Source organism: Myotis daubentonii, chromosome 12 (assembly GCF_963259705.1).
Source record: "Myotis daubentonii chromosome 12, mMyoDau2.1, whole genome shotgun sequence".
Taxonomy (NCBI): Eukaryota; Metazoa; Chordata; class Mammalia; order Chiroptera; family Vespertilionidae; genus Myotis; species Myotis daubentonii.
Genome location: NC_081851.1, coordinates 33,821,068 through 33,834,406, shown reverse-complemented (window position 1 = coordinate 33,834,406; position 13,339 = coordinate 33,821,068). Strand labels below are relative to the sequence as shown.

At 48.7% G+C, this 13,339-nt stretch overlaps 1 protein-coding gene across 1 annotated transcript in view; it reads right to left on the bottom strand.

Annotated features, from left to right (window-relative positions):
- EVA1A (eva-1 homolog A, regulator of programmed cell death) overlaps nucleotides 1-4,831 on the bottom strand; it is an 82,035-nt gene extending 77,204 nt beyond the window's left edge. The window contains exons 1-2 of the mRNA XM_059660814.1: nucleotides 4,760-4,831; nucleotides 3,095-3,341 (exon numbers count right to left, since the gene is read on the bottom strand). Of these exons, the coding sequence (XP_059516797.1) occupies nucleotides 3,095-3,341; nucleotides 4,760-4,831 (319 nt within the window). The remainder of the gene's footprint in view (nucleotides 1-3,094; nucleotides 3,342-4,759) is intronic.
- Nucleotides 4,832-13,339: the final 8,508 nt, after the last annotated feature.

Here is a 13,339-nt window from a genome sequence, read left to right as displayed (position 1 = left end):
TGGCTTTTCAGGAAAATTGGAAGCATGCCTTGTGAGACAGCCTTTCGAAAGATAATATTTCACAAAGTATCTCATTGACAACTGTACATTTTCTTTAACTTACTTTATGCCTCACTATTCATAATGATCAGAGTCCCATGGGATTGGCAAACAAAAGCCATTGCCTTTCAACATATAACCTCATGTTCTCAACACTTATTGGCTGTTCTGAGATGCTGATAGGTCTCTGACCAGTTTAAAGGGGTGGGGAGGGGAGAGTGCTCTTTCATGCAAGAAGGGGAATAGAACTTTGTGATTTATAAATATTTGAAGTAGAAAAACATAAAAATTCAAATTGGTTAGGGGGCATGCTCCTTCCCAGTTGACACAGAAGAGGGAGGAGGCTTCGTAGTGGGAAGTTTATCATCACCGGCTATATCAGTCAGGTTAGGTTAGATTATGCTACAATAACAAACATCCCCCAAATTTTAGTGGCTTCAAACAACAAAAATTTCTTTCTTGCTAATATCATATATCTGTTGTAGGTCATCAAGGAGGCCCTACACATCACTGTTACTCAAGAGCCTGTGCTGATAGAACAACTACTATCTGGAACATTGCTACTCTCAATGCAGATGGAAAGAGGGAAGATAGAATCCTGGAGAGTCTTGCATTTGTAATAAGATGCTCTGGCCCAGAAGTGACACACATCACTTCTGCTCACTGATGAGAATTATTTATATGGTCCCACTCAATCGCAGGGGCAAGGAATTTTAATTCTATGATGTGCCAAGCAGAGAACTATACATATTTAGCAAACAAAATTAATGTCTGTCACCTTAGCTGTTACAGGAGTGTCAGGGATATCTACACCAAGGACCTCAGGCCACCACCAAGTTAAATGAAGGGCGAGTATGTTAAAAAAAAACAGCAACAAAAAAACTTTGAGCTTCAGGTTGACTTAACCAGGGAGTAGAAATAATTCATTCTGCCTAGGAACCTTAACATAAATAGAAACATTTTCAGTAATGTCCAGTTCAGGATAATTAATTTATGCATGTGGGTGATGCTGGGATATCCTCCCAACTGCTCACTAACAATTTATGACCAATGGTTTCCAAAGCTGGCCAATCATCCAGATCATCTTGGAGGCTTTAAGAACTAGAAATGTCTGGTCTCACTCCTAAGGATTCTAATTCAATACATGACTGGAGTGGGCTTCAAGGTTCTATATTCCTCACTCTTAGGCTCCAGGGTTTCCTATAATTATTAGGTTTGGTGACTTTTGCTGAAGACATTCAGTTCAGCAGTCTTCATGCAAGGCAATGCACCAGCCTTTCCAACTTCACAGACCACTGAGGCTGGTGAATGACCTGGGTGACCCAAAGGGAACCACTGAGCACCATGGTATACATACACTAGAGAGAAACACTGGCTGAGGGCTGTAACACTTGCTACTGGGTCCTTGTTCTGATTATCTATTGCTGCATAGCAAACCATTCCAAAAGTTAGTGGCTTAAAATAGCAGCAAGCATTGCATTCACTCATAAATCCACATTTTGGGCAGGGCCCTGTAGATGGCTGTTCTTGTTCCAAGTGTTTCCAGCAAGGGACACTTGACTGGACCTGGAGGATCCATTTCCAAGCTGGCCATAAAATGCTGACTGTCAGCAGGGACTATTGAGCAGGAACCCCAATTCCTCTCCGTGTGTGTGTGTTTATGGGGCTACTTGGGCTTCCTCACAGCATGGCATCTGCGTTCCAGAGTCCATGTTCACAGAGCAGAAAGTGGAAGCGGCCAGTCCCTGAAGTCCTCAGTCCAGAAACTGGCACAGTGTTACTCATGCAGCTCTCTCATAGCTAAGTAGCTACAACGCCTGTCCAGATTCAAGGGGCGAGAGCTCTCACACTCAGTGGGAGATGTATCAAAGAATTTGCAGCCATCCTTAATCTGCTATAGTCCTTACTCTACCCTTTGGGCATCAGGCTGCTCACCTGTGAAATCAAAGAGTGAAATTGGATTATCTCCGAGGGCCCTGCCAATCCCCAAAGCCTATGAGTCACAGGTTCCGAGGCATAATTTGCTGATTGACAAAGAAGCCCAGTCTGTGAGTCCTTGCTCTCTGGGCCTGCATGTGGTGACAGCTAAACTCAGGCTCACTATTTTTCAGTACAAAGCCAAAGCCTTATCTTAATCTCCACAACCTGACAGCAGCTGCCCTAACCATCCACATAATTATTACACCATCTCTTGGACAATAATTCATAAGCTACACATGCAATGAGTGGACAAGAAATGTCAACACAAGATTGGCAAAGCTCAGGAATGCAAGGAAGGGCTTCAATGAATGGGCTCTAGTTCAAGACAGTTGGGTTCAAACACACCCACCCAACACTACATTGTAGCTGTGAGAACTTGGGTAAATGACTTCATCAGTTTAAATTTCATTTTTTCTGATTTTAAGTGGTGATATAAATAGCACCTACCTCATAGAGTTGTTTCAAGAGTTATTTGCAATGAAGTGTATAAAGCACTTAGCACAGAACCTGGTCCATAGCAGGCACTTGGTAAACAGGCAGTGTTTTTATTGTCCTAATGCAATAGTCACTCTGGTCATGGCTTGTTGTGTATTTTCCAGAACCAGTGAAGACAGATCTTGCTAGCAATGTGAGGCCCAAGACATACTACAGTGGACCTGGCCACTGACCTCTGGCCTCCTCAGGGAAGAAGAAAATATGACTGTGCAAACATCTCAAGTCTGCTCACCCATTAGCTGAGCACCGCTGGCCAGTCATTTACTGATCCCAGCGTGGACGAAGCTCTCACCTCCTCGGCTACCCAGAGAATTTGTCGAGTGTCCACCATGAGCTTCCCAGATGTTGGAGATGCAGCAGTGAAAACAGTGCAGCCAAGACCCCTGCCCTCATGGGCAGCCCTTCTATTATTCGACCGCATTTGGGAAGCACTACTTCCAGAGCCCCACGGCTGAGCCATTCTGGTGTGCCCTGACCTTCAGTCTCGCATTCTAGAATCTGCAACTTTTCTGATACCTGAAAGCTTGCCTTGCAGCCTCTCCTAGGGGTGGGGGTGGGGGGCCGGAGGGAAAGACTGTACATGCTCTGGACAGCACTTTTATGACCATGTGGGAGTGTTTTGGTGAAGTAGTAAAGTGCAATTCCTCAATGTTATTACAGAACTGCCCGCTCATTTCTGAAGAAATGCGAAACACAAACAAGCCGGCCTTGTTTGCTAGATCAATGCCGTACTGTGGTGCTAGTTTCAGGGAGGCGGCCGCCCCAACAACAGCTTGTAATGTCCCTGCTGCCTCCTTCAGGGAGATGGCTGCAGGGCCCCGTGCTTCCTGAATAAGGGAGAAAAGCCACGTAGCATATGGGGGAGACATATGAACCAGGCGGCAGGAAACACAGTCTGGCGCTTTGGTGGGCAACCGTCAGCTCTTAGCAAAGGATGGATGCAGGCCAGCTCCATCGTGGCCACGCCCCCGGAGTCCCTCTCAGGCACACACACGCTGGCCCTTCCTTCTCAGGCACCCCCTGCTTGGACTCCTCTACCCCTTGCAGCTTCTTAACCATGACCTTTCCCAAGGTTTCCCTTCTTAGTCTGCTCCGCTATGTGCTGTGATCACCCCATGCTGTTGTCTCTTTGCTGGCAGACGCTAGAGAGAGATCCACAGCTCAGGACTCTCCCTGAGCTCTCACTCACATCTATCCTGAGGCCTCTTGGACATGTCCACCCAAGCTCTTCAAACTCAGTGTCATGGGTTGGATTGTGTCCCCCAAAAGATGTGTTGCAGTCCTACCCCCAGTACGTGTGACTGCGACCTTATTTGGAAATTTGCAGCTATAACCACGCTAAGATGAGGTCATTGGGGTGGGTCCTAATCCACGATGACTGGTGTTCTTACAAAAAGAGAAAAATGCCATCTGAAGACAGAGACGCACAGGGAGAAGGTCATGTGATGACAGAGGGAGAGATTAGAGTGATGCAGCTGCAAGCCAAGGAAGGCCAAGGACTGGGGGCCACCACTGAAGCTAGAAAAAAACTCGGAAGGAAGGATTCTCTCCCTACAGCAGTGGTTCTCAACCTTCCTAATGCCGCGACCCTTTAATATAGTTCCTCATGTTGTGGTGACCCCCGATTTCATTGTTACAAATTGAACATAATTAAAGCATAGTGATTAATCACAAAAACAGTATGTAATTATATGTGTTTTCCGATGGTCTTAGGCAACCCCTGTGAAAGGGTCATTCGACCCCCGAAGGGGTCGCGACCCACAGGTTGCGAACCGCTGCCCTCCAGGTTCAAAGGGAGCATGGTCCTCCTGACACTTTGATTTTGGACTTCTAGACCAGTGATGGCGAACCTATGACACGCGTGTCACCTGTGAACTCATTTTTTTGGTTGATTTTTCTTTGTTAAATGGCATTTAAATATATAAAATAAATATCAAAAATATGTCTTTGTTTTACTATGGTTTCAAATATCAAAAAATTTCTATATGTGACACGGCACCAGAGTTAAGTTAGGGTTTTTCAAAATGCTGACATGCCCAGCTCAAAAGGTTTGCCATCACTGGTCTAGACTCTAGAACTGTGAGAGGACAAATTTCTGTTGTTTTAAGCCCTTCCATTTGTGGAATGTAACAACCCTGGGATATAAATTCACTCAACATGGCCCAAATAGAGCTTGTCATTTTCTACCTTTCTCAGGCTTGCTTCTCTTCTGGAACTTCTTATTGTAATAAATGAAACAAGTTACCAAGTCAGAAAGCTGAGAGTCCACTTTGACTTCCTCCTCATCCCCACGCCAGCCCATCAAGCACCGAGTCATGTCAACGTGACTGATTGATCTTTCTTCGAGCCCACTCCCTGACCTGGCTCAGCCCTGATAACTGTTGCAGTAGAAGACTGTAGTAACCGCCTTTCCATTTGGCCAACTTCCCTCCATCTGATTGTCTCCTGCCCCCAGCCCAACCCATCCTCCACATTCTGCCCCTGTGAGCTAAAATCCCTCATGTCACACCCCCACTTAAAACCTTCCTCAGTAAACTCCAAACTCATGGGCATAGCCTGCAGGGAACTTCAGCAATGATTTGGTTCCACGATAACAGCCTCCACTTACCAACGTTATGCTCTCTTGAGCTTTTCAGAATATGTCATGCTCTTTCGTGCCTCCACGCCCTTGCTGGTCCTTGTGCCAAAAACATCCATCCTCTTATTTTCCTGGTAAATGACGATTCATCCTTCAAATCTCTGATTAAATGTGTTCTCAGTTGTGAAACCGTCCAGTCTTTCCCCAGGCAAGTTTGCGTAGCTCATGTTTCCTCTGTCCTGCAAGGATAATTATCTTCTTGTATTATAACTGGACTGTTTACAGGCCTGTCTGTCCACCACACAATTTTGAGGGCACAGACGGTTTTCTTCTTTGTATCTCTAATGTTTAGCATCCATTCATTTCATTCCTCTTTTCTCTATTCATTCAACAGACATGTATTTAGCATCTGCAGTGAGCTAGGGAAGGCACTGGGGATCCGATGAGGAGCACTACTCCTGCTCTCTGGGTATTTGCTGTCCAGTGGGGGCTAAAACTAAGGGAACAGAAAATTACAGGAAGGCTAGCAATGCCACCAGGGGCATAGGCACAAGATGCCATAGGAATAGGTAGGCATGTACTTTGCCCAGTCTCAGGGATCGCCACGGGAAGAAAGGTTCAGGTATGTGGGGAAGGCAGAGACCTATCAAGAGTGCTCCTGGTCACAGCTGGGCGACAAAGGGAAAAGGGTAGAACAAAGGAAAAGGACTCAGGTGCGGTATGCAGACCCCAGATCTCTTATAAGAGGCCTTATAAGTCCTTTAAAGAGAATGGACTTTATCCTGAGAGCCCAATGAGTCACAAGCACGTTTTAGGCACTTGGCCATTTTTCTCCCTTTTAAAATGGTCTTTATCCAATTGTTTTTAATTAAAAAAAGAAGAAAGAAAAACCATGATTCTTATAGTAAGCAAAAAAGCCAAAGATATAGCAACAAGAAGTTCAAAATCACTCCCCATCATTCCTATGCCCTGAGGTAACTTGTGCTGTTAAGCCTGGCTTCTCCAAGCTGTGTAAATACATGCAAACACAGAACAGGCATACATATTGGATTTTATTTGCTTATTCGGCTTTTTTTTTTTTTTTTTTTTTTTTTTACAAAAATAGGGTCATAGTAAACACATTTTTCTACAACTTGCTTTTGCACTTAATATATTAGCATCTCTCCATGCGACTATGTTGAGGGAGGTGCTATGTTTACTCCGTCATTTTGTTACTGATGGACTGTCACGAATTGCCCAATATTTTGCCTCAGCAAACAGTGCTTCTATAAACACCCCTGTCCTTATATTCTTAGGTACTGGGATTTTTATTCTTTTTATTTTTTAATATATTTTTATTGATTTCAGAATAGAAGGGAGAGGGAGAGAGAGAGATAGAAACATCAGTTCTATCTCATCATTGATCAGTTGCCTCCTGCATGCCACCTACTGGGGATCCAGCCCACAACCGAGGCGTGTGCCCTTGACTGGAATTGAACCCGGGACCCTTCAGGCCAATGCTCTATCCACTGAACCAAACCGCTAGGGCGGTACTGGGGCTTTTATATCAACCTGAATGATGGCCCCCAATAGGGCTGTTGAGGCCCTGGTGCACATTTTGACCTTTAATAAACATTGCCAGAGCGTTTCTCCCTGGAGGTTTCAGCGGTTCACACTCCCACTTCAACGTATAAAAGTGCTTGTTCCCCTGCATTCTCTCGAGCACAGGATGTTCCCGGTTTTTTTAATTGTTGCCAATCTAATGAATAAATAATTAAATTTGACTTTCTCTGACGAATCCTTCTCAACTCCATTAAATCTTCATTTCCTCTTCTGTGAATTGCCTGTTCATATTTTTTCCTATATTCTCATTGCCCTTTGCCATTTTATTACCAATTTATATGAGCTTGAGGCAAATTAAGGATAATATCTTTCATATGTGCTGCAAATGTTTATCTGAGTCTATAGTTTGGTATCTGTGTTTTCTTCTTCAAATTGGAAAACAGAATATGCATGAACGTGTGTTGTTTTCTTTTTCCCTTCACAGTTTTTGGGATTTCCACTTTTATTAAAAAATCCCTTCTGCTCCAAGGTTTATACAAGTTGGGAAAACGAATTTCCCACTACATTTTCTTTAAATGCTTTATGTACATATTTATTTGTTTACTTACAATTAGATCTTATACTCAGAACCACCTGGGATTTATTGTTGACTATGGTATGAAGTGGTGTCTACCTCACTTTCCCCCCGAGATGGAGAGCCCATTAGGTTAAGACCATTTCTTAAATCAATCACAAGTTTCCCACCGAACGGGAATGTCACTTTTATCAAGTTTTAAGTATGTAAACCTACTGTGTCCATTCCTGAAATCTGACCTATTTCATTGAGCTATTTATTCGTGGGCTAAAATATATACTTTTGAATATGTATTTTAAGTTTTAATATTTGGTAAGGCAAATGTCCCTTATTTCCTTTTTTTCACCAAAAATTATCTGTCAAACTCTACAAGTGCTCTACAATGCTCCACTATAATTATCCCTTTTAATTACGTTCACATGTCTTTCAAAGAGGATGTGGTTAAGAGAGTCTTAGCGAATCCTGGATGGCTGCAGGAGTGAAAACCAAGTCACCCCAGGCGCTCCCCCACCCCCCACCCCAAGCAGTCTCACAAGCCGGTTCCCTGCTCACCAGACTACCCTCAAGTCCCCTAGGACACTGGACCCTAACCACTGTTTCCCCTTCCCTCCAGCCCTGGGGGTCGCCTCACCCAGATCCCAGGGGCATCCTGCCCTCCTCCCTCCCCCTCGCTCAGGCAACTCTGTCCCAGGCCTTTGGGGGCTTTCCTGCCCTTCAGGTTCCTGCCAGCTGTGAGCACAGAGGCAAGGAGGGCCACATCCCTTCCCCACCAGCTGCTGCTCCCGTTTCTGCAGCTGCCCCTGAGTCCCCCACAGGCCAGCTGCTCTCTAGCACAAACCCTCCTTCCAGCAGAAGTTTCTCTTTGGTCTCTCCCTGGGCACCACCCCTGACCCTCCTGGGGGTGGAGTCACTGGGGCCTCCTCTTCACAGGCACTGCTGGCAGCAGGAGAAGGATAAAGTGAGAAACACGGGGCGGGCTGCACTGGCTCCTGAAATCCACACGTTGAAGTCTAACCCGCAGGACCTCCGAGCGTGACCTTATTTGGAAGTGGAGTTGTTGCAGACGGCATTAGTAAGTCCTGAGCGTGGGCACTTCTCCAATAGGACCAGTGTCCATATAAAAAGGGGAAATGTAGGCATAGAGACACACACAGAGGATGCCATGTGGAGATACAGGCAGAGATTGGGGTGGTGCAGAAACACCAAATATTGCCAGAGAACCACCAGGAGCTGAGGGAGAGGCCTGGGGCAGATTCTTTCTCTCAGCCCTCGGGAGGAGCCAGCTCCAGACACCTTGAGCGTGGATTTCCAGCTTCCAGAACTGTGAGACAATGCATTTCTGTTGGTCAAGAACATTGTTACAGTAGCCCCAGCAAATTACTATCCCCAGCACCGAACTGCCTCCCTGCCTGCGCCCCTTGCTCTGATCTTTACCGGGGTTGGGTGAGCGATGTTTTTGGCCTCAATGGCAGGGGTCCCCAGAGCTGTGGCTCTTACCTGGGATGGACGCACCTCTGGCTTCCAGTTGCCACCTGCAGCCTGGACCCCAGGCAGACGCAGGCTGAGGGCTGTGGCTTCACAGTGGGGAGTGTAGCTTAGAAAGGGGGGCACTGTGCCCAAGCGTCAAGGGTTCAGCAGGAGCCAAGGAATTAGCAACTGCTCTGCAAACTACCCAGGCTTCTGTGGCTTAGCCTTCAGTGCCTCCCAACTCTCTGTTGGCCTCCACCACACAGGAATCCTCACTCTAGGAAACGTGTGGAGATGACCTGTGAGCACTCATTAGGGCTGTACCCAGGCATTCCTCCTGCAATCACAGTGCCTCACAGTAGGTGCTCAGACTTTGTTTATTGGATGGATGGATGGATGGATGGATGGATGGATGGATAAATGGATAGTTAAATGCACAAGGAGACTCTTTGGGATAAACCTTCTGTGCTACATGATTCAACAAAGCAGCCGTGAAGTCAATACCTCAAGGAGCTTCTAGGAACGGAGTCAGTCTCTGGGTCTGTGGATTCCTGTTCTTGCCATGCAGCCCCTGCATTCCTTCTCCTCCTCTCGGGGCTGGAAGCTTCCCAAGTGCCAACCACCACAGCCAGGCGTCCAAGTTCCTTCCATTAGTGCTCCCTCCTGGCAGCTCTTCACAACAGCTTCACACAAAGGAGGTTTAAATGGCTTCTGGCAAGTCTCCCTGGAATTCACAACCAGCACCCCCACCCCAAAATCTTCCAAAGCTTCAGACAAAACTCAGAGGGGAAACGCTGTATTTAAAAATGGACGCTCTCTCAGCCTGGCCAGGTAGCTCTGTTCGTCAGAGCATCATCCCAATGCGCCAAGTTTGCGGGTTTGATCCCTTTTCAGGGCACATACAAGAGTCAACCAGTGAATGCATACATAGATGTCTTTCTCTCCCTCTCTCCCTTCCTCTCTCTCCAAAATCAATCAAGCAATGGAAATATTTTTTTAAACGAACGATCTCTTCTCTTGATGCTCCACAGCTTCTGTTCTCTAGAAAGCACAAGCTCATCTGGAAACAACTGTGCCAGGGAAGACGCATGAAGAAAGAAAAATAAAACAAGCCCAGAGGCCTGTGTGTCATTGTATTCCAGAAACTTCCACAGATGAGACACTGGGGACTTGCGAGCTGGAAATGGCAAGAAAAGCGCCCTGAGCTCTGCCCAACTTGGCTCTTAAAGGGAACCCACCACTCATTAACCAGCTCTAAAACCTGTTAAGTGAAAAAGAAAAATAAATGAGCTCATTAAACCCGGAAAGAGGGAAGACCCGAGGCTTAACCAAGGAAATTCCCAACACCCAGTTAGGAAAACAAAGGGGTGCTGGGCACAATTAGACTGATGGCCTGGAGTAGGGCCTGGCCCCCAAATGAGGGGTTGAGTCACCCTGTCTCACATGGAGGGCTCAGCTCTGCCCAGCTCTGCACACAGGCGCCTGGAGAGGGAGGCGCTGTGCAGAGTGTGCCTGGCCAGGATGGTTGGTGTGCTGACCAATTCAAGGGCCCAGGTCTCTGGTCACACTGGTGGGGAGGGCAGGTGGGAAGCACATGGGAAGTTCCAGAAGCATGACGAGTTCTCCGGGGAATTATGACTTCAACCCAGACTGCGGTAACTGCCTGTGACCAATACAGCCTCAGGTATGGCGGAATAAAGGCTGTTTATCCTATTTCATCCATTCCTCCGCCATTCATCACCCGCTTACCGAGAACCCGCCATCTGTGGGCACCGTGCTAGATCTGCGCCTTGGGGCCTGCCTGCTAGTGCCAGCTCCCATTAGCCTCTCCATGTTCCTGGCTCCAGGCCCCAGCTTCATTCCCCCATCCCCTCCACACCCCATTTGGCTTGGGGGTTCTGCAGACTCCCTTCAGATCTTCGTTCTTGAGTGATTGGGGCTCTGATCCTTCCTGGCATCTGCTTTTGTCTTGGGTGAAAGGGAACTCCCCTCCCACCCAGGCAGCCCCAGGCCTAAACAAACAATGACTGTGCCTCCAATAATGCTCGGGTGCCTGGGCAAGAACAATGGGAACACAGAGGAGAAGATGCCTAACTCCCCCTGCTGCTGGCGGAGCCCTGGGTGTGTGTGTGTGTGGGGGGGCCTTCCTCCATCCACCCAGGTGACGGTCAGACTTTCCAGATGGAGCAGGGTGGGAGGCGATGGTGACTCCAGGCAGGGGAGCAGCAGGGCAAAGGCACAGAGAGGTAAAAGAAGACACCAGGTGAACAAGGTGGACAGACACCATTCTCGAGAGATAACACAGGATTAAAGGAGATGAATGAGCTGCAGAGTCCTAGGATCTGGGTTTGAACCCCAGCGTCACTGGTGGCTGGCTGTGTGACACTGGACTGGGTACTTCACTTCTCTGGGCCACACCTCCTCATTTGTAAAATGGCGACAATAAACATCACCCATAGAGTGGTCATGAGGATCAGAGATAACCTATGCGACGTGCTCCCCCAGATGCTTTGCATACAGTCCATGCTCAAAGGGGGCAGCTGTTACTACCTGAATCGTGGGATGTATTGTCTCCCCGGGGGGCCCTGTGCTCCCCTCAGTGCCTGACTCTGACTCAGGGAAGGTGACAGGCGGCTTAGTCACCGGCACGACACCCAGCACCTTGTGACTTCCATCGCTGAAACGAAAGCACTGGGTCTCCACTCTGCACCTCCACGGGGTCTCCCCTTTGCTCTTGGAAGCATGAAACACTCATTGCCATGCATGAGCAAGCCCTGGGAATCTGAGGTCACTTCCTGAAGCCAGAGGGCTCCGGCTGCTGGGCGGTTGTCAAAAGCGCTCCCAGGGCGGTGAAGGTCAGGGCCACCGATTGTTCTAGATCTCCAGCTTGTCAGGCACACTCTGAGACAGCGTGACTTACAAGAAGGGTGCCTGTGGAAGATTAAAAGATTACATCGGCAATCCCTTTCTTTAGTGAGAAAAGCGCCAACTTCTCAGCCTGTGGACTCCAACAGAAAACCAGCTGGCCTTCCCGGGCTGTTCGCCTGAGGCCAAGGGCAGGGAGGGAAGAGCTAGGGCACCTGGAATCCCCTAGGGAGGCTCCGAGGGGACACATCTCAGAGGTCTAGATGGATGGCAAGCAGCCCAGGTATCCCGGAAGAGGGGGTGATAAGGGGTGCTCTGTGTTTTGAGCTGAAAACAAAGGCTTGCTGGGAGCCTGGGAGCCTGGTGTGCCCTGGGGCTCCTGGGACCAGCTGGCACCTGGACGGCGGCTGTGAGAGAAAACCGGCCGCAGAACTCAGCTGAGCGGCAACCTCGTGAGCTCTAGAGGGGTCACCCCTGGCTGAGGTTACCCGGAGGGAATGGGGTCATCCTCCCTGGGAGAACCTGCAAGGCGGCTGGGGACACGGACAAAAGCCGCTTTGTGGAAAGCGGAGGGGCTGTTCAATGGCGCCACCGTGTGGCAGCGGCGGGCACAGCGATTCCAGCGCGCTCTCCGTCACACACCTGACCTGGGATCTTACAGGGTAGGTGAGGGGAGCGACCTCAAGGAGAAGTTGACTGTCTGCTCGGTAGATGGAAGTTACCTGCCGTGAAACTGGAAAAAACGAGAGACATCTGCCCACATTGCACCCCGAGGTGGTGGAGCAATCTTGAACCCTTCCATACTCTTTGCTGAATGGAGTCCCAGCCAGTAGCCTTGCCTAAGAATTAATTGATCACTTATAGATAATCCAAATTGCCCAGCTGTTCTTGCTCAGTAGCTGAGTGTCGACCTGTGAACCAGGAGGTCACGGTTCAATTCCTGGTCAGGGTACACTTCTAGGTGTGGGCTCAATCCCTGGCATGAGGCAGCCAATCAAAGATTCCCTCTCATCGTTCTCCCTCTCTCTCATCAGTAAAAACATATTTAAAATGAAAGACAATCCAAACTGGATGGAATAGGGACTGCTTAAGCATCAGGGTTGTCCAGTCCCCGGGGGTTTCCAGCTTCCTGACAAAGGACAGGTGCAGCGGAGTGACAGGGAGCCGCCTTTGAGTGAGTGAATTGAGAATCTCTGAGTTGACCCACTAGGGTTCCCACCCACCACAGGTCTGCTGGGTGGGACTTTTCCTGCCTCAGGATTCTCTCCCTTCCTCTTCGTCATTTCTGCTGCATCTGCTTCAGCCCTGCCCTCAGGGCTTAGGCAATTGCAGTTTCCTCCAAGTGACCTCCTTGCATCAGTCCCCTCCCCGCAGTCTGCGCCTCCCGTCCGGTCCCGTCCCGTCCCCCCCCCCCGCCCCACCCCCCCCCCCACCCCCACACACACACTGGGGAGTGTTCTTCCTGAGCATTCGCCCAATTCACTTCATGTGGACCGAGCGCCCCTGTTGGGCGATGTGTGCATCAGCATCCAGTTGAAATGCAGGATCCACGCTGGGGAGCTCACAGAGGGAACGGATTGCAGAGGACCACTTACCATGAATGGATGAGCTGAGAAGGCCAGCAGAGACCAATGAAGCAACCCAGAATTAGCAAGGGCAGCAGGAGGTCCCCGAAGTGGGAGGTACCCAAGGAGGGGCGGTGTTATCAGAGCCTGGAAGAAGGGGCCACAAGGGAGGAACTTGCCTGTGGAGAGGAGGTTGTCCTGCAGGAGCTGGGGGTGGGAGGAGTTGAACCTTTG